Source organism: Vigna umbellata, chromosome 10, assembly GCF_029865625.1.
Source record: "Vigna umbellata cultivar VRB3 chromosome 10, Vumbellata_1.0, whole genome shotgun sequence".
NCBI lineage: Eukaryota > Viridiplantae > Streptophyta > Magnoliopsida > Fabales > Fabaceae > Vigna > Vigna umbellata.
In genome coordinates, this window is record NC_142174.1 from 9758762 (window position 1) to 9782945 (window position 24184).

At 32.3% G+C, this 24184-nt stretch overlaps 3 protein-coding genes across 6 annotated transcripts; 2 read left to right on the forward strand and 1 right to left on the reverse strand.

Moving 5' to 3' along the window:
* The first annotated feature begins 3571 nt into the window (after positions 1-3571).
* LOC124848186 (cyclin-T1-3-like) lies at positions 3572-11140 on the forward strand. 4 transcript variants are annotated; one of them, XM_088100780.1, is made up of 7 exons: positions 3572-3718; positions 4104-4664; positions 4823-4904; positions 5563-5697; positions 6020-6195; positions 10160-10305; positions 10832-11140. In XM_088100780.1, exons 2-7 carry the CDS (start codon positions 4120-4122, stop codon positions 10861-10863), a joined length of 1116 nt encoding a protein of 371 aa, XP_087956906.1. In that variant the 5' UTR covers positions 3572-3718; positions 4104-4119; the 3' UTR covers positions 10864-11140. The 4 variants fall into 4 exon arrangements, 3 of the variants coding, with proteins under 3 accessions (XP_087956906.1, XP_087956904.1, XP_087956905.1); XM_088100778.1 differs by having other exon boundaries at positions 3582-3718; positions 4115-4664; XR_015782667.1 differs by lacking the exon at positions 10832-11140 and adding an exon at positions 9546-9904 and having other exon boundaries at positions 3591-3718; positions 10160-10300.
* Positions 11141-13086: 1946 nt separating this feature from the next.
* CLC-D (chloride channel D) lies at positions 13087-21817 on the forward strand. Its single transcript, XM_047325828.2, has 23 exons — positions 13087-13572; positions 13676-13748; positions 14176-14397; positions 14495-14541; positions 14645-14743; positions 15909-15983; positions 16183-16271; positions 16399-16539; positions 16632-16702; positions 16797-16876; positions 17046-17195; positions 17667-17726; positions 17802-17876; positions 18306-18457; positions 18966-19101; positions 19171-19302; positions 19921-19998; positions 20082-20137; positions 20251-20337; positions 20414-20570; positions 20664-20765; positions 20857-20903; positions 21499-21817. The coding sequence occupies exons 1-23, from the start codon at positions 13390-13392 to the stop codon at positions 21590-21592; spliced, it is 2406 nt and encodes an 801-aa protein (XP_047181784.1). The 5' UTR covers positions 13087-13389; the 3' UTR covers positions 21593-21817.
* Positions 21818-22484: 667 nt separating this feature from the next.
* LOC124848190 (Cupredoxin superfamily protein) lies at positions 22485-23436 on the reverse strand. Its single transcript, XM_047325834.2, has 2 exons — positions 23170-23436; positions 22485-23013 (listed from the first exon to the last, which is right to left on the reverse strand). Exons 1-2 carry the CDS (start codon positions 23339-23341, stop codon positions 22631-22633), a joined length of 555 nt encoding a protein of 184 aa, XP_047181790.1. The 5' UTR covers positions 23342-23436; the 3' UTR covers positions 22485-22630.
* Between the last annotated feature and the right edge of the window lie 748 nt (positions 23437-24184).

The window sequence follows — 24184 nt, forward strand, 5'->3', positions numbered from 1 at the left end:
TAATCATAATAATGTTTAATGTGTAAATTGAGTATTTTTAATATTTTTAGATGATGAGGTATCAACTAATACACTCAAAATATGTTAACTTTTAATTCTCTTTAGTTGGTGTTTGCTCTCCTGTGAACTTTAAAACATTAGTTAATTTCTACTTCAAATGTAATTTCAAATTTATTTTAATGGGTGTGTCTTATTTGATCTCTCCATTCACAAAAAATAAATAAATCTAATTTTACTTCAAAATTTCTAATTTATATGATTAAAATCTGTTAACTTTATCTAAAATATTTTGAAATTCATTTTCTCCAGTTATATTTTTAGTTTACTTATCAGGAACTAATAAAAACATCTGTCATGGAGTTACCTAAAAGTAATTGTGGGATGATCTGATCTGATCTTTATTCATTTAGAAATTAGCTGTTAAGACTAAAGGTGTAATTAAATGTAGGAAGATGATTCTAGATTCAGCCCTGGTTGTACACAATGAAACATGCTGTAGAGTAGTAGTTTTTTTTTTTCAGATATGAAGGCCAATGATCAAATTGGTTTTGCGTGGGTGACTATGTTTGCGAAAGATGATAGCAGAAAAAACAATATATTTGGTAGCATTGCAGTAATTAAAATTTGTCTGGTCCTGCAAGAACAACATAGTTGGTTTGGTTTTGTAAACTTTGGACCCATTGCAGTTTCTTGTCACTGTTGTCAGTTGATTTTAATCGAATCTCAATCCATGGCGATGGAGGCATATGCATTCAGAGCAGGATTCGTGCCATTAGTGGTGGGATGACACTGCCTTCCATGTTTTCTTCACAAGACAACCAGAGTCATTATAAAATAAAACTAGTATTATTGTGTAATTATTTGAATTTTGATAATTGTTTAGTTTAAATAAATTTGTATATCATTTTAGATATTTTATATAAATTTGACATAACTATTATTAAAACAAACTTCATTTATCTTTAATTATAAAGTTAATTATAAAATACGAGTGGAGAAGTCATAGAAAATGAAAGAGTCATTATAGTGCTAAGAATCATATTGTGTCTGAAACTCTTAGATTCTAGTATTACAGGAATAAAGTTAAAATTACATTTAAAAATATTTTCAAGAACACTAAAATAAAAAATAAAACTTAGATAATTAATAACTGTACAATCGCGGGAAAGAAACCAAGTTTCATCTCAACGTTTTAATCAATATAATTTATCTTTATTATTATTCAAACTTTTATTTAAAATTGACAAATCTCACAAGGTGACTTACTTTCACAGGTATATGTTCAATCTTACATAAAAATCGTAATCGTTAATTGTCTAGAAAGACTATTATAAAAGATATATAATAGAAGAAGCCCTTTGGAAACAACCTCAGTTTGATTGGTCGATCATTCTCAATTTTTTTGCAAAATATGCACGATCAAACAAACTTGTATATTAATAAATATTAAATGGATTTTGAAATATGTTAGAAGTAGACTTTAAGTCTAATTCAACCTCACAACCAGCTTATAGGGTGAGGATTGCACCCACTTATAAACTATGAATTGACCTTATCTTTAATCGAGGTGAGATTTCCAACAAAGTCTCATAAACTCTCTATTACATACTCATAAAGTTTATTATAATAAAAATATTTTTTGACACACATAAATTTATTTGATATTATTTTTTTATATTTTTTATTCTATTTTTTCTTAAAAAAATATAAAATTTTATTTTTATATAACCATTTTATTTTTTACCGTATCAAAATGAATATAAAAGTATATTATGATATCATTCCTTTAATAAAAAAAACCTAAAAAAAAAATGAAAATACTAAAAACTTTTCAAAGTTTAACATCACTCTAATGAAATCCATTCAATTTTGTCGTCCTTCACAATTACTTAATATAAATCTTTGAAGTTTGACCCTATAAAAGTTACCAAGAACCATCAAAATTAATTAGAATAAACCAAACTAATTTTCTAAAAACACATATTATGAAACCTTCTTTTATGAATCCAGCAAACTGTCTCAATCATCCTGATTCAATTGCACAGGATGATGATCACACAACATTTTACGTGTGCTTTGAGCACTAATCACCCACAATCTCTTTGAAATAGAAAATAATTTGGAGCACAATGTATGTACGAAAAGATGCTATTTACACATGAAATATAAAAATGTATGAAAAAAAAATGAGATTTACATATATTAGGTTCATCTAACATAAAAATCTTATCATGAAACATATGCCCAAATTAGACTTTACAAGCAACACAAAGTGACAAGTGTAGGGGTTTGAGAAACTGAAAAAATAAATAGTAGGTGAATAAAATATAGAAATGTTATCATCTGTGACTTTTTGAAAAATGATATTTTGACATACTTTTTTTATAATTATTTAACACATTTTTTTTACTTTTTTATTTTCTTTATTTTTGAAAAATATATAAGTTTATTTTTTATGACAAAATTACTCTTATATTATATATTAAGTAAATATTAAAAAATGTCATCTTTTCATTACTCTTGTAACCTTTTATGAACAATAATAATATTTTAATAAGGTATTTGAAAGTTACATTCAAATGAGAATGTTATAAGTTTTCTATCACATGATTTCAATTTTTTTAATTAAATATTTATATTTAAATAAATTTTGCTATACAAATATTATACTTATATTGTCAAAATGCAAACTTTTATAGTTTTAATAATATTATTATATTATAAAAGGTGCTAAGTTCAAATTAATTATTTTGGGCATCAGCTTATGGTTACATTTTGTCATTTCTTTTATTATGGATTATAATGATTTTTGTTAATTTAATCAGCTATTAATTTTTAAAATGTTAAACATCTTGATTCTATTTTTTTTAGTTTAAAATGTTTATCTACAAGAAATTCTTGTCACTATTATTAATTTTAAAAAAATATACCACTTATCACTTTCCTAATATTTATTTTTATTTCTATTAAAGAAATCCAAATCCTAGTACCAATCAATGAAAGGGGAAAGCGGAAGTTATGAATATTCTTACTCCTGCAACTATAAATTCGTTATCTTTCGTGTGAGATATTGTTAACAAAATACTAGAATCTTTTTATGTTAGGATTTTATTGAAATTACCTTGCAAGTTTATTAATAAACTTTTTAATCTTAAATCTTCACTTTGTTTCTTTTTAACTATTAAGTTATTTTATTTTATTTTTAAAAAGAAGTAAATTTGATTGTTTATTAAATTAATCTTATTTTAATTTGTGTTTAAATTTGAATGAATCTTTCTAATTAAAATAAACATCTTTTACCAAATTAGACTAAAATTTGTAATTTTTCTTTCAAAATCCTAGTTGCAAGTTTCTAATTTTTCTGTTAGAATTCTACTACTGTTTTTACTCATCCTATAATTATTCCATATATCAATTAAAAAAAAATCTTAACAACAATATACAAAATTAATTTAAAAATAAATATTTTTTTTGGGAACATTACAATTAATTATTTCCAAAAGTAAAAAAGAAATAGTAATTAACTAAAAAAAACTAGCATTGGAAGTTAACTTGTTTTTTTTATTTGAGTTGCCCTTCGTCTTCAAATTGCTAAGAGGCGCAGGGCAAGCTGTTCTTTGTTCAATCTCTCTTATTACTCTGAATTTTCATTCCAATTCCAATTTCCAAACTTTTATTTCGTAGTAATATTCTCAGATTTGTTCTTCTGCTCATTCAGGTACATCTTCACCCATTCTCATTTATGATCTTGGATTTTTTTCATCGTTTTTTCTTCACTTACATTCTACAAGATATGAACGGTGATAATATTTCCACCGTCTAATTCTACGATTTTTGGTCCTCTGTGCCATTTGATGCTTTCATTCAGGAATTTTATGTTATGAGTTTTGTGATATAAGATTGGGAAGACATATTGATGTTCAGTCTCTGAACTTTTTGTTTTCGGTCTGGACTCTAAATTATTGAAATTTCGTTGGTGGCATTATGGCATAGGAATGATGGAATCGGAATTTGATTCCAGAGGTCGCTTATTGTAGAATATAATAAATATGAAGAGATTTGTAAAATGAAACCAGTCTTCATCAATAAACAGGTGATTATAGTGGTTTTGCAGGAATTATGTCTTTTGGAAGGAATTTGCAAGCACAAGGATATCAACATGGTGGTTATTGTCCCACCTTTGATGGAAACAACAACCATGGCAACCGGAAGCGAAGCAGGATCAACTATCATCATGGGAATTATGACATTCGTAATCACTACTGGGCAGAACATGGTTTCTTTGCTAATGTTCACAACTTTGATTACGGTAACTATGTTCAGCACGATGCTGTGCCTTCATCTTTGAAAAGGAGAAAACATTCAACTCCTAGTTGGGAAAACAACAAGAAACACTATCTTCCTTCCACTGTCCACAGCAATATTCCTACTACCTCCGTTAACTTTCAAGAACCTCCTTCAAGGTCCAATGTCGATGCTTCGATATCACCTATATGCAAGCTTGATTGTTCTATATTTGAAGATAAAGAGCCGGTGTTTATGTCAAGGGATGAGATTGATAGATGTTCTCCATCAAGAAAAGATGGTATTGATGTACTTCACGAGACACACTTGCGCTACTCCTACTGTGCCTTCATTCAAAATCTTGGGATGTGGCTTAACTTGTAAGATTCACATTGCAGGTCGCATACTTCGTGTTGTTTTTAAAACAACTAACATCATAAAATTACTGGATATATGTTTATGATATTATTACCTGCGGTTAAAAATTGATTATTTGTCTTATACCTGTGTAAAGTTTGTTTGATATGTTCCTTTGTAGGCCTCAAACTACCATCGGGACAGCCATGGTTCTGTGCCACCGTTTTTTTGTTCGAAGATCTCATGCTTGCCATGACAGATTTGTTAGTCTAATTACCCTCTAGCTTTGAGTACCTGCTTCATTTCTTACTAATTGCTTCACGATCACAGAAAAACTACCAATGTTAATGGAATTTGTCATACTTCAAGAAGTGCACAAGTTTTATCATGGATTTTCTTTTGAAAGTATGGATAAGAGAAATATAATACAACACGGACACAGGAATTGACAAATTTTAGATAAGACTTGACTAGAATGTGGTACAACATATAAAATTAGTATCAAATTAGCATCAAAGAACACATTTTTAATTGCAGGAAAGAATTTAAGACTCAAGTTATTATTGGTTAATAAGATTCCATCATACATTTATTTTAGAGAAATGCCATCATCTAAATATTTACTGTAGTATTTCAATTCATATTTGTATAAAAAATATTTTTTTTCCAACTGTCATTAGTAGTATAAGACTTATTTGATAGAATGAGTAATATTTTTTTTTGTAAAAAATTATATAGCAGAAGACACTGTTATAAATTGAAAAAAAGTTCAGATAGAAAATATTCTGATGGGATAATTTCCATGAAATATTTTATATTATTTATTTAATCTAAACAAATATGCATTGACATTTGTTTTTCCAAGTTGCGACTCTATGGTCAATATATGGTTTGATTAATTTTGATTGTGTTCTGCCACAGTTAATTTCTACTGCTGCCCTTTTTCTTGCTGGAAAGTCAGAGGATACACCATGCCCTTTGAATAGTGTGTTGCGAGCATCCAGTGAAATCTTATATAAAAAAGATTTTACTTTGCTGTGTTATCTGCTTCCTCTTGTGAGTAGACTTCAAAATATGCACATTTCCTCACTTCTTTTGGTAACATGCTGGTAGGAGACAAAGGAAAAATAATTACAATCTTTATGAATTTCATGTGAATATATCATTTACGTCTGTTACTCATGGATATGATTGCTGATCTTCAATAAAATTTTAGAGGCATAGTGTGTCATTTAAGCAGCATGTTACTTCAAGTCAGTCAACATTTTTCTTGGAGGCTTCTAAAATAATCTCCATTACGAAAGAATCTTGGGTAGGTTCTTCCTTGAAATAAGTTTAGGCTTAGTTTTCACTCATGTTGACTTGATTTGTTTTTCAGGATTGGTTCGAAAAGTATCATGACCGGGTGCTTGAGGCTGAGCTATTGCTGCTTACTACTCTAAATTTTGAACTCAATGTGCAGCATCCATATGCACCTCTTACATCTATCCTTGACAAATTAGGCCCATCAAAGACCATTTTGGTGAATCTGGCATTGAACTTGATCAGCAAAGGGTGAGTTTTCATATTTGTTAGTCGTATACTTTCTGCAATCGCAGAAGTATGTTTGCTTGTCTGCTCATTTTGTGAACCAAGAACGTACTGTTACTAATGGGTTATCTGTGCCCAAGCCAACAATCAAATTCAAGTGTCATTTATTTGAGCGGCAAGCATCTCAAACTTGTCCACGTATATTCCCTGTTTCATACTGGAAAAATCCCTTTGATTTCAAGAACAGGTTCCCTGTATGATGATTACCATATTAGTCAAAAGGAGCTCATCTGAGCCTTTCCCTGTCCAATTCTTGTTCTGCCTCATTCATCAGCTTGAACAAAGCCATGTCATTCCCTCAATCTCTCCATCCATATTTTTGCCAGTCGTAGTAACAGCTTTTGTGGTGTCTCTTGCACAACAAAATACATTTCTGCACAGGAAGGAGGAAGTTCAACTTACCAAGAGACAAAACAGGTATTTGGAGCAACCATTGATGACACCTGAGCTGACTGATGAGGAATACAAATTATTCTGTTGGCACTGTAATCCTTGTGAAACCTTGAAATGTATGCCAGAGGACTTCCTAATATCCTCAATGCTGGTCAGCAAGGAACCCAGCTTAGCTGAGTGATCATTGAGCTGTACCTTATGTTCCTTCTGTGTCAAATAATGATTATGACCAGTACTTCCTCCTGATTGAGAGTGTATTCAACAGTTGTCACATGAGTGTCTAAAGTGTCAATTCATTGAGAATCCATACAAGTTTGCACACAATAGATTCTCCCTCACAGCTGCATCTTAATGAAAACACCAAATTATAGGATCAGACGGTATCTAGCTGGGAGAATATATTTTATTGATGAAAAGAAAAGAGAAATTAGGGAAAATAAAGAGCTCCGTGCTATGGAGATACATAGCCCAAGTTGTAAGCCACAAATACAGATGACCCGATCCTATGTGACTCCCCTTATACATCAATTTTCTTCAGTAACAAACTACTCTCCAGGACTGTTTTTTCTCTCCTTTTTAAGCCATAAGCCTAATAGACTTGCTGGATTTTGGGTGCAGATAACCCATCAAATACGTATAGAACTCCATTTCCTTCAGTCTGTTTTGGTTTGCATGTGTATGTATTGTTTCAACCCGATGTCCTCTTTAGACACCATTTTTATTGGTTTGACTTGGTTCGAATAATGATGTAACACATAGCAATTGCCTGAAAAACATAATGGATATTTTCTTGATGACGAATTTGGATAACCTTTTGCTCAAGTACTTCTTACCAAATATAATTGGAAAGAAAATGAAATTAACTTCACAACAAACATCGTATGTTAGAATTTATTTATGCATATGCTTACTTGTAAAACTTCTCTTATGTTAGTTTCTCCAAAAATCTACTTTTAATTTCTACATTAACTAATTACAGAGAAGTTTATTTGTTTTTTCCTTTTTGTTTTCTTCTTTTAAAAATGCTTACGGATAATTTTATCCAAATAAGTTTTAAGAAACTTTTCTTTTGGCAGCCCAAGATAGCTACTACTATTCCTCTGACAAACCCTCCACGCTTTGTGGGTTCGTTATTCTGATAACTTCAGCCAAATAGGTTACCTTTTTTATGAGAAAATATTATCTTTTTAATGAGGTCAAATAGGTTGTCTTTGCACTTTAAATATAATAAACAGAAGAAAAAATGAAAGCATATAATTTTTCAAAATGGTACCTTGGAGATTATCTCCGCTTTACTGGAGTAATGTTTCATGTATACACCCTTCCCTAGCCCCTACTATGGGAGTCTCATGTACTGGGTTGCTTTCTATGTTTCCTCCTCTGGTCTTAGTTTTTTGTTTATTTCTTTCAACCTGCTTTGTTAAATGATTAGTTGATTTTTACGAAACTATTTTTTGAGTTTGAATATGCTGATAAAATCCTCTTGTTTTAAACTGTTTCCTTTATTATTTTGGAGGGTTCATCTTTGAGTTTGTGCAAGGTGTCTCTATCGCCTTCATTTTTAGCCACGTTGAATTTTTGGTTACTCACTCGGATTATTTCCTTCTCAAGGGTGTTTTACGTTTGGATAATATATGTTGAAACATTTGAGAATTTCATTTTTGATTTAGACCTGACTATTTTTTTAGCACACTTTGATACCCTGTTCTTGTTAATGTCGGCTTTTGGATTTTCTATCTGATCAAAACATGTAATCTCACTGTTTTTTGACATTAAGACTAGTCATTAAGATTATTATGGAAATGCGCATTTGAAGGTGTAACTGGCCATCATTTGCAATAGTACATGGGAACCGGTTGCCGGTTATTATAGAAATCAATTGGAAACAAAACAATAGAATCTTGTCACCCAGAACCTATAATTTCACCTTCTTTGAGCAATAAGCTTTTAGTTTAAAGTTATCGTGGGATTAACTTTCAATAGTTGGGCAATTGTTGTCCATGGTTTTGATTAAATCTACTTTAGATGAACCCAGGCTGCTGCAGGAAGTATGCCCATGGTTTTGATTAAATCTTACTTTAGATGAACCCGGGCTGGTGCAGAAAGTATTTATGTTGAAAACCTTAAATGGAGAGCTGTTAGGTTATACGTATACATATTACCTTTGGATTCTAAAAGCCTAAATTCCTAACACTATCAATTAAGGAAATTTGTCAGGTTGTTGTTATAACTGACATGGTGAGTTAGACAAACTTCTGCAGGCTGTATATAGTTGCTGTAAACATAAGCTCGTCACTTCTACAAATTCAGTATAATCAATACAAAATTACCCTCTTTATATTTTTCTCTGTTCATCCCTTAATATGATTTCGAGAGTTCTTGGATCCTTAGCCATGGCTTTCGAAAACCATCCTCCTATTCCAGCACTAATTTTTCATGAAATACATGTAATGTTCACAATGAGATGTCCATTTCCTTATAAATCTGGAAATGCATGTTGCAGCCAACTTATCTTATTTAAGTTTTATTTTTCACTTTAACTTCCACAATTCACGATTCACATTGTAGATTTGGAGTTTGTTTTGAAGATGTTGTCCCGTTCTTCTTTCATTTTTCACACTGTTTCACATCTTGCTATTTGTAATGTACATTGAAGCTTTAGTGACTTAAGTTGTCAAGGAAGGTTCCATTCCGGAGTTGGATTTTATCTTTTTATATTAATTTCTATCTTGAGATTACTCAGAGGTAAACTTATTTATCCACGATTAGCTGCAGGTTTGCACTAAAATTATCATGAATATATTTCTAATCTACTTTGCTTTCGGTTGGGAAAGGATAAATCAAATTGTCCTTCCTTTTTTTGATGTTCTGAATTGTGTAATCTGGCTTAAACTTACAATTTGCACCTACAATATGGACAGTGGTAGATGATTTAGTGAGTTAATCAGTAGTGCAGAATAGGATGCATTCATCACAAGCATTCTGATTCCCATATTAGCAAGGCTGTCCAGATCCAAATGTAGAGCAGAAGATGTTGCATTGGCATATTACCTTTGAATGATTCAATTGTTTGCAACGTGCAGCACCCTGTGTATGCATTCTGATTTTAATTACATAGATTTCTGGAGTTTAAAGCCCCTACAGCATGTTTGGCCTGGAAATCTGAATAATTCTCTAAATGAGTATAAGATAATGCTATAGTTGGGTACTCTATCAGCAATTGTGCAGAGATTCTTGGAATAATATTCTTCGTGAGTTGCTGCCTTGTTGGTAAGGAAAAGTAAGTAAATTTGTGTTTTGCAGTTGGAATCAATGTTCAATTTTGTACGTCTTATCTAACTTTTGTTTCTTATTTCAATAGTTTGCATGATCTCAGATATGGTGAAAACATGTGTGAAAAGTTTTACAAGAATATTCTGTTCTTGTTGCTTCTGATAGTTTACTATTTGCATATCTCTGAATGTATGTTAAGAGATGTTTGCAGAACGCAGGTGTCTAGTGTGATTTTCTGAAGCTGAAAAATGTTGTTTTGCAGTCTTCAGAGCTCTCTATGGCTTCAGTATAAACCCCACCATATTGCTGCTGGAGCTGCGTATCTTGCTTCAAAGTTTCTGAAAATTGATCTTACCGCTAACCACAATATATGGCAGGAGTTTGGGGCAACACCATCCATTATACGGGGTACTCTGCAACCTCTTCCCCCTTCCTTCCTTCTCTCCCTTTTCTATTATCGTTAATTTATACTGTTTTGATTTCTAAAGTTGTTCATCAGTAATGGATAAGTGGAGTGTGGTTGATTTTCGCGAGAGGAGAAGGAGCAATTTCGTCACTATATTGCAGCAATTGATTTTTTTTGAAATAACAGTGTCTGATGTCATGTTAATCTCTTTCTTAATTCACTGTTTCTTTTAATAATTTGGTTTAATCTAATCACTTGAAACCTGAAATCTAAAATGTAGGTTTGTACTTTGTAGCTTTTCAAAAGGGTGGTGTTAGAAATCTGATTGGACTTCCATAATTTAGATTAATGTATAAATTTCCAAAATTATGACAGGAATTTCCCATATTCAACGGTAGTTATTAGACGGAATAAAGTGCTAGAACCACTTAAGTTAACAGTCATGCCAAATCATTTTGTCAAAAAATTCTGGGTGAAGTTATGATTAGGCATGCTTATTAGTTAACAGTGTTTCTCACTTTTGTGCAGATATCTCGCAGCAACTAATGGAACTCGTTTAAATTTATAAAGGAGATGGTTATAATAGTGGCTTTCATGTACAGAGTAGAGTATGGTGCTGTGTTGTGTTTCAAAAGAATGTCTATGAAGGAAACCATCATAGAATGTCTATGAAGGAAACCATCATAGAATGTCTCTACTGTTTATGTTCAACATGAATATGTGGTCCATCCTGTGTAATTTAGTTGATTTGTCGATAGCCTGTGTATATACCAAGTTAGTTACCAACAACGTTGTCAATGTCACTGCTTTGCAATCATGCATACCAAAATTCTTAAATTTGAAAGTACACAAGTTATGTTCCTAAATTAAACTTTTATCCTGCGGAAAACTAGTGAAATTCTTTTTCAAATTAACCAAAATGAATAAATTTTAAAATTTTTACAAAAATGAGATAATCAGATTGCTGAAGGACAATTTCAAGAGGAAAATGTATTTTGAAAGCTACCATTACGTTTTACAACACTGATGATTAACACACACGATTTTAGTTTTTCTATCTTTTTATTTGTATTTATTTTATTTTTACATTTACAGGAATTTATATTGTTAATTAGTTGTCTATTATATATTATCTATGTAAAATTTAAACAAATATTCAATATCTCTTATAATATAATAAAAAAAGACCTTAAAGATGGTACATTTCTATACATGTTTATTTTCTTGATAAATGTTTTAATGGTTAACTTTTTTTTGTCATTTGATATTTTTATGATATTGATTATTTTTTTCTATACTATTTTTTTTTCTTTTATTTCATTTCTTAGTCAATTATAAAATCAAATTAAAAAAATATATTTTAATTTTATTTTGTAAAATACTATCATTTAAAAATAATAATAATAATTTTATCTTAAGAAAAACTATTAACAATAAAATATTTATATTAAGTTATAATATATATATATATATATATATATATATATTCAATCATTATAAAAAAATAGAATATCTTACGTTAATTTATTTTAAATAATAAATTTAAAATATATACTATAATCCATATTACATTCTTAAAAATTATTTTTAAAATAAGTTGATTTTTAAAATAAATAAATTAGTAGTGTTTTAAACGTGTGTACACACATTTTAATTTATTAAAAACTTTTTGGGACATATTTGCAACATATTTATTATGGTAAAGAATGACTAGTATTTAGAAGAATTTAAAATATATGTGAGATAATTATGTTCGTACACAAAAAATAAATAATTATACTAATATATATTAAATGAGTCTGTATATAAAAAATATATTAGAGGAGTCATATTGTTTATTAATCAAACGAATATAAAAAAAATATATTAAATGAGTATTAAAATATATATTAGACAAATCTATTTATGCTGAGTAGGTTAGCATGAAAAAAATTAAACAAATTTAATAATATAAGTCTATTCATATATAAATATAACAAAATAAATTAAATAAATTATTTTATTAATTAATTAAATAAATAAAAAAATAAAATAAAAAAGAATGTATCAAAACACTTGTTAAACAAGTCTAGTATATATCTATTAGCATAATAAAACATATAAATAAATATTAATCTGAGTATAAGCATGAAACACAAGATAAATAAGTTTATTGATAAGGGTAAATAACTCGAAAATGAAACACACAACACGTTATTTTTTTAAAAAAAAAAAAAAAACTGGTCCGATGCACTTGTATTTTAAACATACTAAATGATGCTCCAAATGATATTATTAAGGCGATTGCGATGAGAATTATTAGGTAGGTTATGAGCAATGTGATCCACATATTGACTAAGTTTTTGCATTTTAATACATTTCAATTTGATAGCTTTTTATATTTTTTTCATTTCAATTATGTTTTAAAAACTAAAATCTATAAATCCCACCCTCCATTGAAGCCATTTTTGAGAATTTGTCTTCAAGATACACAACGTGATAAAAAATAACAGTGACGCATTCCAGGCTGTGAACCACGCACTAACGTCCATCATCTGCAGCACGTAAAAGTTGCATCTATTTTAAATTTAATCATAGCCCAACTAATTAATTAATTAAACTAATTAATTACTTACTTACTTAGTTAATAAAATAATAAAATCTTAACCTGTCAACAGAAGAGGACTCATTTACTGCTTCAGAACTCCGTATCAAGCACGTGATTAAGTAAGCGGCCCCTCAGAATACGAGAACTACCAACCGTTCATAGCATTTATATGTGTTCTCGACCAACGAACTCAAAACTCCGTAACGTAGGCGTATCCGTATTGGAAAATTATTCAGTGCTCCCTCTAACTTGAGAAATTGGGTACACCAAAATACAAAGTGAGGACAATAACGAACGAACGCACCTTTGAAAGGGAAAAGGACGGAACAGCAGTGAAGAAAGAGAGTAGCCTACGACACTGCTGATTCGCACTCCATGAATTGCTGATCCGCTACCGATGCGCGACTGAATCTACCGTAATATATATATCGGAACAAAACCACGCGCGGGTTTTGGAATTGTTTTTTAGGTTTTGAGTTTCGGTTCCGATCGACCGACGATGCTGGCGAATCATTTCCAGAACGGCATCGAAACGGCGAGGCTCGTTTGGTCGCGGATTCCTAATTCTGATGAATCGCAGCTGCTCGACGACGCCGTTGGCATCATCAAGAAGAACGACGGAGGCGGTGTTGAGAGCCTTGACTATGAAGTTATAGAGAATTTTGCTTACCGTGAGGAGCAGGTTTTGCTCTTCTCTTTTAACTATTATTCTGATCGATTGATCTTCTCAATTATAATGCTTCTTCATTATGAAATGATATTCTGCTGTGCTTTTTTATTTTTAGGCGCAGCGAGGGAAGCTGTACGTGAGCTATTTGCTTGTGGTGAAATGGTTCTTCGCCTTGCTCATTGGCATTTGTACGGTGCTTTACTTTTTTTTTTCTGAATAGCGAACTATTTAATTTGCAGGCAAGCATTAGCGGAAGTGTTATAAAATTATAGCTCATTTAGGTTGTAAGCTAAGATGTGAACTCGAAGCCTGAGTTTGAACTTTTTAAAGCTCTACTTACTGAGTGCTGAAAATTTTCAGCTGTGAAAATGTCTGACTGAAGAGGTCCTATAACTCTTTCGCAGACAATGATTTAAATTGTTTATTGCGACTAGTTTCCCTTAGCACCTATAAGACTAAATTTTCACCACTGAGAATTTGGTGACTTTTGGTGTTGAACTTTCCAATTTTATTGAACACGACTTTAGTTTGGTTCTCACCTTGCATTTATCTCTATACCACCCTTATAGCACTTTCAGAATTTCTTTATACGTTCTTTTCTTTGATTCCTTGCAGGTACAGGACTTGCTGCTGTTTTCATCAACATTGCTGTTGAAAATTTTGCTGGCTGGAAGTTTTCGGCGACATTTGATATAATTCAGAAGTCATATATTGCTGGATTCGTTGTGTATGTTCTGTTCAACTTGGCTTTGGTGTATTCTTCTGTATATATTATCACTCAATTTGCACCAGCAGCTGCTGGATCTGGTATTCCTGAAATCAAGGGTTACTTGAACGGTGAGATAAACTCTCCCGAGGTTTTAAAATTTGAGTTGGATGTTGATCCTGTAAGATTCCCAGTACACTTAGAGTGCTAATTCTCATTAATGTTCAGGAGTTGATGCTCCCGGCATCCTTCTTTTCAGAACTTTAGTTGGAAAGGTGTGATGGATTACCTCTTCATTTTTTTTTTTGCGGAGGGGTTGAGGGAGTCCTCTAGAAATGTTTGTCTGTCTAACTTGTGAGTTCTAATTTCGTGCCACAGATATTTGGAAGCATTGGTTCTGTGGGTGGAGGCCTTGCCTTGGGTAAAGAAGGTCCTCTTGTTCATACTGGTGCTTGTATTGCTTCTTTGCTTGGACAAGTAAGTACTTACTACTCAGATGTGCTAGTATCTGTATAGTGTGTTAAATTCTGTCCATTCAGTGAATACATGCGCGAGACCTTACAAGTATCTCTTTATCAATACTCTATTTAATCTAAATAGTTATGAGACTAAAATGTGACATCAATACGAGCTGAAGTGTCTGTTATATTTTAATATATCATTTAAATGATCTTTGCTTCGTACTAAGCATTTTCCAATCAAGTCCTCTGTGCATTACCATAGCCATGGCTATTCCTTTCTCTTATAATATAATGAACGTATCAGGGTGTGTCAACTTCAGCCAGAAATTAGTGATTGGACTAGTTTTAGTCCAAAAATCATCAGGCTAGCCCAATTCCAGCTTGGAGGTATTGATCGGGCTGGCCTGATTTAATGATTGGTCCATCTTATTTATGTTTGAACTCTCTGAACACATGCAGAAAGAAGTTTAATTCTTCCTGTATCGGTAACATAGTTATCAGTCTCATAAGAGATTCATGATAAGTGGTGGTTCTTCAGCTTGACGATGTAAATAGTTGGTTATATCAGTTTGGAGCGTGAATTATGCAAATTGTTTAATTACATCTTGTGGAAAATCGTGCTATTCTTCCACAGTTGGTTGTTATGTGTTGTCATCCAAAGGCCATCACTTTGCACTTGGTCATTGTGGTCGGAGTGACAAATTTTGTAGACAAAAACTCAAATAATTTGGCCATGAGAGCAAGCAAATCAGACAGTACTCTAGCTAGATCTACATCTTCTGTTCCACTCAAGCTGTGCTTGCTCTTGTTAGTGGGTTTGAAAGGGAGAAGAGCCACAACTCTGAACCTAATTGGCAGTTTTCTGTGTCTTTTGTATGTTCTAAGACAAACACCACCGAGTTTCAATCTTTTTTACTTTGGGCAGTTTGTCAAACAATGAACCTTTATGTAGGACTTTTTAATCTCTTGATCAAAATATAGAGAAAAAAAAAGTGAAATATAGATTCGTATAATCAAGTTTTATTTTAAAATTTAAATAAAGATATTTTCTAATCCAGATATTTTGAATTGTCAATTTTTTTTTTTTTGACTTCATAATGTTTTGTGATTTTTATTGTGTGTTTATGCATATGCTTGCAAGCAAGAAACTTAATAAGATAACCTTTGATGTCCTTAAACAGGGTGGATCTACCAAGTATCATATAAATTCGAGGTGGTTTCAAGTGTTCAGAAGTGACCGGGATCGCCGTGATCTTGTAAACCACTTTGTTCCTATTAGTCTAGTTTTTATAAATGTTATCCAATTAAAGGAGATAACCTACTTTTTGTATATAGTATTCCATGATTACCCACACCTTTACCAAAAACACAATGATCTCCGTTTCATATAATCTGCTCCAATCCTAAATGTGAAAGAAGAAATGCTCATTTATAATTTCATTGATATCTTTAAAGGTAACCTGTGGATGTGCTGCTGGAGTTGCTGCTGCATTTAGAGCTCCAGTTGGTGGTGTGTTGTTTGCTTTGGAAGAGGTTACATCTTGGTATAAATTTTAATTCTTGATCAAAGATTCTGTTTTCTTAGAGATATGTGCAATAAAGGAAGTAATGTCTGTTCTTATATTTGTTTATTGCTTTTATACCTAATAATTTGTTCATGTGCTGTTGTAGGTGGAGGAGTCAACTAATGTGGCGGGTCTTCTTCACTTCTGCTGTTGTGGCTGTTGTGGTTCGAGCTGCAATGGGATGGTGTAAGAGTGGAAAATGTGGACATTTTGGGTCCGGTGGATTTATAATATGGGATATATCAGAGTTAAGATCTAAGCTATCACCTTTTTCACTGTCAGTTGAATAGTCAGATATTTGTTTTCTTCCTTCCCCTTCTTGACTGTTTTTGTTTTTAGTGGCCAAGAGGATTATTCCTTTGCAGAGTTATTTCCAATGGCTATTATTGGGGTTATTGGAGGTCTACTAGGTAGTAATTTTTTCCTTTATTTTGGGCTTCATCTGTACTGTGGGTTTACTTGGATATTGTTCGATTTTGTTAATATAGTATCAATAATTTGTAGGAGCTTTATTCAACCAGCTTACTCTTTATATTACCACTTGGCGACGAAATCATCTTCACATGAAAGGGAACAGGGTCAAGGTATGCTGTTGATTTTGATCTGATTGTTATCTTCTATGGTTTTGTAAAATACAGAAAAATCAATAGGGTGGTCAATATTCAATAATATTTTTTGTTTTTCTTCCTTTGGTACGTTTTCTTTTCTCATCTATTTTCTTTTCACTCATTCCCCCTTTCCTCTAAATTGCAGATTATTGAAGCATGCCTTGTATCCATTTTAACGTCAGTGATTTCATTTGGCTTGCCACTTCTAAGAAAATGTACTCCTTGCCCTGAATCTGATCCCGCATCTGGTATTGAATGTCCTCGACCTCCTGGAATGTATGGGAATTATGTAAACGTAAGAGCCTTGTTCTATAGAGTTTCTTTGATGTGCTTTATCTTCATATTTATTTTGTTTTTACTGCATTTTAATTATCTATATCCTAATCTTCACATTTATTTTCACTTTATTTTTCATCTATTTCTCACCCAGTTCTTTCCTTCTTACAAAACAAACATGTTTTCAGTGCTACCTAAGTGGGAGGGAATGAGAAATTAAAACACTGCTGAAGCACTTTGCTTTTGCTTCTTATTGTGATAAATCATATCTCATGTAGTCTTCTTTTCTTTTTTATAAAAGAACAAATTTATTAGACAAAATAAAATTAGAGTCCTTTGACGAAAAGCTAAAGAAAGCAGTTAACGTGAAGAGGCTCAACTAAAATAAAAAATAAAAGGCTTTAATTCCTTTCTAGCGACATTTGAGATGCCTCATTTTGTTTTAATTACTTCTGTGTCTTGATTCTGTTCTATTCCTTGTGTTTTGCAGTTTTATTGTAGCAAAGACAACGAATACAATGATCTTGCAACTATTTTCTTCAATACACAGGTTTTGAATGAACTGGTTTTCTACTTTGTTTTTCTTTTCTTATTACATTACATTAATTTACTACTCTTGTTTCAGGATGATGCCATAAGGAATTTGTTTAGTGCAAAAACAATAAATGAGTACAGTTCCCAAAGTTTATTAACCTTTTTGGTATTGCATTCTTGCTTTCTGATTTGGATTTTGCATACATCAAACACTAGTTTTGTGATATTTTCAATGTTATAATTATAGCAAACTTGGACTTTTGTATATTCTAGTATCTTTACGTAGCCATGCATGTAAGTTTCTAGTAAGAATACAGTGGGTAGAAGTTGATAGGAACCAATAACTGAAAGTAATTAAAATATTTCGTATGTAGGTATGGTTTTTCCAAAAGGGTTTGTAAATATGCGTTTTCTTCTGATTATAATGCACAAAAAATGGATGGTTTCCCCTCCTCAGGGAGGTTCTGTCCATCAAACTTGCTACAGGAATTGCAGTTGATTTATCTTCATATTCCTATATTAGAAAAAGTTGTCACTTGGAACTTGTGATGCTTTACATGTTTATATTGTAAGTATTATTTCTATTGTCTTGTAGGTTATGTTTTATGCCTTAGCAGTGGTCACGTTTGGTACTGCTGTGCCAGCTGGTCAATTTGTTCCTGGTATAATGATAGGATCAACATATGGGCGTCTTGTTGGCATGTTCGTTGTAAAATATTACAGAAAGCTCAACATTGAAGAGGGAACGTGAGTTTACTCATTGCTTTTGTTCGAATTCATGGTGACAAAGATATAGGTTGCTTCGTTATTATACATATGAATTGGTTTTATTGTTAGAAGACATCTATTTTATCAATTGATCAATCTTCTATCCCGTTTTCTGGGTGATAGATACATGCTCTCCTCCTCCTTGTTTATGATGTCTCAAGGAAAATTTATTCTCCATTTGAAGAGTTGACCGACATATTGGACATCGATGCCTTGAAGGACATCGATGCCGTGAAGGACACCTATTGAGTTCTTCCAGGGGCTTGCGCTTTACAAAGGATTCCCCTTTTTATAATAGATTTATTGCTCTGTTCTCAATGACACAGCATGAGACTGAACCTAACAACCCATTGAATTCTGTAACCACAATTAACCAACTCTATCTATTTTGCCCTATTTCCTTCTATTCTTCCATCGTGGGTCCTATGACAGTCATGTTTAGTTGTATTTTAATAGAAATTTACACTTGATATTTTCTTATCTTCAGGTATGCTTTGCTGGGAGCTGCATCTTTTCTTGGAGGCTCAATGCGGATGACAGTGTCTCTATGTGTGATTATGGTTGAAATTTCAAATAACTTAAAATTTTTACCTCTTATAATGCTTGTTCTTCTTATATCAAAGGTATGCATGTCAAAACTCCCTGCTATAAAGAAAAATTACTAGACAATGCACTAAGCTTTTCTATTACAGGCTGTTGGTGATGCTTTTAACGAAGGTATCTATGAGGAGCAGGCTCAATTGAGGGGCATTCCGTTACTGGAATCAAGGCCTAAATATGAGATGCGGAATATGACAGCAAAGGAAGCCTGTGGGAGTGGAAGGGTAAATATAATTTTAAAAAATTATATAAGAAAGTGCATATTCACTGAGTGTGTGTTGCTGTATTAGTTAAGAAGTTGGATATAGATTAACAGTTGTTGTCTAATTAAGTTGTGTTTTGATGGAAGTTTTCTAGTAGTGGGAGGGGAAAGATGAATGCAAATTGCTCCTCAATTCTTGTTAGCAGTTGTCCAATTTATGTTAACTTTTTCTTTCAGTGTTTCCAAGTGGTGAAATAGTTTGGAACGAAGAACAGGTTAGGGTCATCCAAGTTTAAAGCCTAGTTGAATTACTGGCTGTTCTGGATGCATTCTATTATAACCAAAGGCCGAGTTGTGTTGTGTAAAGGCAGATTGGAATATTTTATTTCTTCTCGTTTGGCACGTAAAAGAGGGAAGGAGGAGGGAATTAAAAAATAAAACTCTAATTGAATATATAAGCATTAAATTATGAGAGTGGATACAACCTAAAACCAGTGGGTGCTAGTTGAGGTGGTAATGTTGCCTTTATTGGTTAACATTTATGAAAAATGAGGCTGTCACCGGTAAACTATGTTTCACATGCTTTTAACTGTAGCTATTCCTTTGGGCGCTAATGTATGCTTAAATCTGTCTATTGAAGGTGGTCTCTTTCCCCCGTGTTGTTAAGGTTTCAGATGTGGTCTCCATTCTGCGGAGCAATAAACACAATGGTTTTCCAGTATGTATAAATCTTGTACTAATCTTGACTTGAACATTATTCCTTACATTTTCTTAGTTGTATTTCACAATTTACTATGCAAGGTGATTGATCACACAAGAAGTGGAGAACCACTTGTTATTGGGTTAGTGCTTCGTAGGTGAGAAAAATGAGATAAGAAACTTTATATACTCTATCATTTTGGTTGCAACTTGAGGTTAAAGCTTGCATCTCTTGAAAACTCAAGCTTCTTTATGCTTTTATTCTATGCAGTCATCTATTGGTAATTCTTCAGTCAAAGGTTGATTTCCAGCATAGCCCTTTACCCTCGGATTCTCGAGGTGGGGCCAGATCAATTAGGTAAGGTTTCTTGTGAATTGTCGGTTAGGTGTTTTACATCTGTATGATGCCCTGTTTATGATTCCTTAACTTCCAGGCATGATTCTGGTGAATTTGCAAAGCCTGTTTCTAGTAAAGGAATATGTATTGAGGATATACATCTAAGTTCAGATGACTTAGAAATGTACATTGATCTTGCTCCATTTTTGAATCCCTCACCGTATATTGTACCAGAAGATATGTCTTTGACAAAGGTGTGTCATCCAAAGTGAATTAAATAATCTTTTTTCATTTCCATTATCCATTTTGGTAGTCAGATGACCATGATGTCTGACTGATGAAAACAGGTATACAATCTTTTCCGTCAACTTGGTCTAAGGCATTTATTTGTTGTTCCTCGACCATCTCGTGTGCTTGGTTTGATAACGAGAAAAGATTTGTTGATTGAGGTAATCTTAGTAACTGTTCAATCTTTTGGTGTATTGGAGTTGAACCTGCATAAATTTATCTTTAAACTTATTGTACTCTGTAATTTGACAGGACAATAAAAATGTGAATACGTTAGAGCTTCAGTCAACTAGTGTAAGGTCTCTGAAGCTTTACACCTCCTATTCTGTTTATTCAAATTCTAAATTTGAATATTTTATGTCTATCATATTTGTTTATATTCTAAATTCTAAAAACACTTAGTTTTTCTTTGTTGTGGATTACCATGGTTCCTATGAAACTGAGTTCTATTTTGGTGGACCTTTCCAAAATTTATTCTGATATTTAGTGTCAGCAAAATTGCTATTTTTATTGTCAAGGTTTGCAGGCATGTCTATTATGCTGTTTATTGTTTTTAGTGATCCCCTAGCACAAAACAGGAGTGTTATCTTTTACTCAAATTATCTTTTCGAAATATATCGTTGACCATGTGTGCACGATTTGCAGAAAGTGAACGCGGTTATGGACACAGCTTTGTGAGATTATCTCTTCAAAAGAAACATGATTTTTTTTTATTAATAACCTCTAATCAAGCTATACTTTTTTAGATCCATTAAGAGGATGAATGGGACTGAAACCTCTATCTATCTTTATATTTAGTGGTATTTTTTCTGCAATAAATATGTGCAACTGTGTAGTCTTGGGAAAGATTAATTATGAATCTACCAGGATTCATATGGTTGTCTCTCTCCACAGGATAGGACATCAGTATAAAAGATTGACGACAAGGAATACAGAGGTGGAGCGCCCTTTGCTAAATGGACTGCTCCAGAATGAGATACCTGACTAACGCCGCCTGTAACTTACTCGAAGTTCTTTCCGCGTTCAATTTTCCTTGAAGATCATTCTTTATTATTTATATTATTTTTGTATTCATGTTCAAGTAGGCTAGATAAACCAATTTTTAGGAATGGGGTTGTAAACAGCATGCCCTAGAATTTTGTATATTAGACACTAGGGAACATAATGATAGTTGACTTTAGTGTGGTCTTTCAAGATCCGTGTTTCTTTTTCATTTCTTCTTTTGGTTTAGGTCATTCCTTTCTTCGCTTTCCATCTGTTATAACGGATGCCTAATTTAAGAGTGTATCAATAGTTATAAACTAAATGTTATAAAATTAAAATCAATTTAAAAATTTATTTCAGTCATTCAAATGGTATTTAATTTTAAAATCTTTTAAGTTCTATCATTATTTTTCATTTTTATGTTAAAATTTATGCGAATTAATTAATATGATAGAAGCAATCACAAAACACTACAAAAGGATAAACATTTGTTGGAAAATATATTAACGTATGAGTTACCACGAATTGATATTTTATAATTTAAAATTCAAATATTTATTAAACACAATAACATGATCTACAGTGTACACAGTAACGAGATCTCACTTGACAACAAACTACTTTTCACAGTAATTTCTACTTTTTATGTTAACATGAATATATTATTAATATTTATATAATATTCCAATGATAAACTCATTCACATAACACGTCGGGATGAACATTTTATTGAAACAAGGAGAAAATTTTACCTTTAATTAACAGAGATAAACCTTTTTTACTGAATATTTGTGTCTGATTGAAATTATATAATATTTATTCATTTAATATTTGTAACAGAAACATTTTTTTCGGTTAATATTTATTCAAGCTAGTGTCTAAACTCAACCAATCCAAAAATCAGACGTGAAAAGAAAATCTCGTCATTAGAAAACGTTTACAAGGATCGTGACAATGAAAAAGTATCGAAATATCTTGACATGTCCAAAATAAAAAATCCAAATGGCGAGTAAACCATATTCTTAACAAGTATAAATCCCAATCATGCATGGGTAAAAAGAGTAAGAAATGCAACCAAAGCAATAGCCAAAGTCAAGACCCCGACACCTCCTTTGGCAACAATGAATGGGGATGCAACATTTGGAGAGGGTGCTGGCACATTAGCAGGTGGAACTGGAGATGCCATTGCTGATGTTGGTGTTGGTGCTGCTGCAGCAGATACCTTCACCACGTTGATATCAACCTTCTGCCCTGCTTGGCAGTGACCAGGAATTCCACATAGGAAGAAATGGTGACCATAATTTGTTATCTTTATGGTGTCATTCCCAGTAGTCATGGTTGTCAACGGGGACGATGCATTGCAGGACTTGTACATAGCATGTGTCACTCGCATCACGTTGTGGAACTTCGCATTGTACTCAAAAACTGATCACACAAATTACCAGTTTTTAGTTCTTTCAAGCGAATATTTTGATAAGGTGGTTTGTTTTGTTAAAGGAAGGATTTTCCATTTCCTAGAAAATTTCGAACTCATCTATGTCCCAATGAACATAAGTAAAGAGTTGGAGCGAGGGAACTTACTGATACTGTCACCAACTTGGAAATTCTTGGTAGCAGCCCATTTCTTGTAATCTATATTACCAATGATGGTCCAGCCAGACGAGTCCCCAACCTTGTGCACAGCTGCCTGTGAAACATGAAAAGCTGCCATCATCATCAGCAAGAAAACCACAGCTTTCTCTGTGAATGCCATGGCTACAAGCTCTGCACAGTAATTAGGAATCACCTTTTCCTTTTCCTGAGGTTTGAGCAATTGAGCCTCTTCTCTTCTCTTCTCTCTGGGATCTTTATATATCCTTTTTCACTAGGGAGATGGAGAATGGAACTTAAAGAATGGAAAAGTTAATTAGTTGGTTCTTTTATTATTATTATTATTATTATTATTATTATTTCTTTTGATGAAAACCTCCTTTTTAATATGAACAAGGTGGCCCCATTGGGTCTCGTTGCAATCAAGTTTGGAAGGTGAAAGTGGATCAAAGACTGTCTTCATATTTTTGGCTAAATTTTATTTGGCCCTTTATTAGATTAGCTTGCATGACAACAAATATATAGATCAATATCTTGCATGGGAAGAAGATTTATAAGTAAAAATTAAACTAGTGTGTGGTAAAACCGGTCCAAACTTGAATTAATGCATTTGCATGCAAGCATTTTTAACTGGGTGGTGTTTTATTTTGATTTTCACCTTTGCTTTCGCTGATTAAAAAAAAAACTTTACTTTGAAAACAAAGTATCAATCAAGTGAAATACAACGAACAAAGTGGAGCGCATGCAGAAAAAAATCGATGACGAAGAAGATTAAATTAACTAGGGATTATAAAGGTCGAATCATAGATAATGGCCGTGAAAATGGTAATAAAGAGCATATTTGTGTATTAAAATGTGAACCAAAATACTGATAATTGAGAATATACTCTGTATCCTTACAATTTGCGACATGATAGTCTTTGTTGTGAGTGGTTATGGGTTTAAGTTAGTGAAACTTGAAAGGCAAGAATGTCGGAGAAAACGATTTGGATCTGTGCGGCTACTG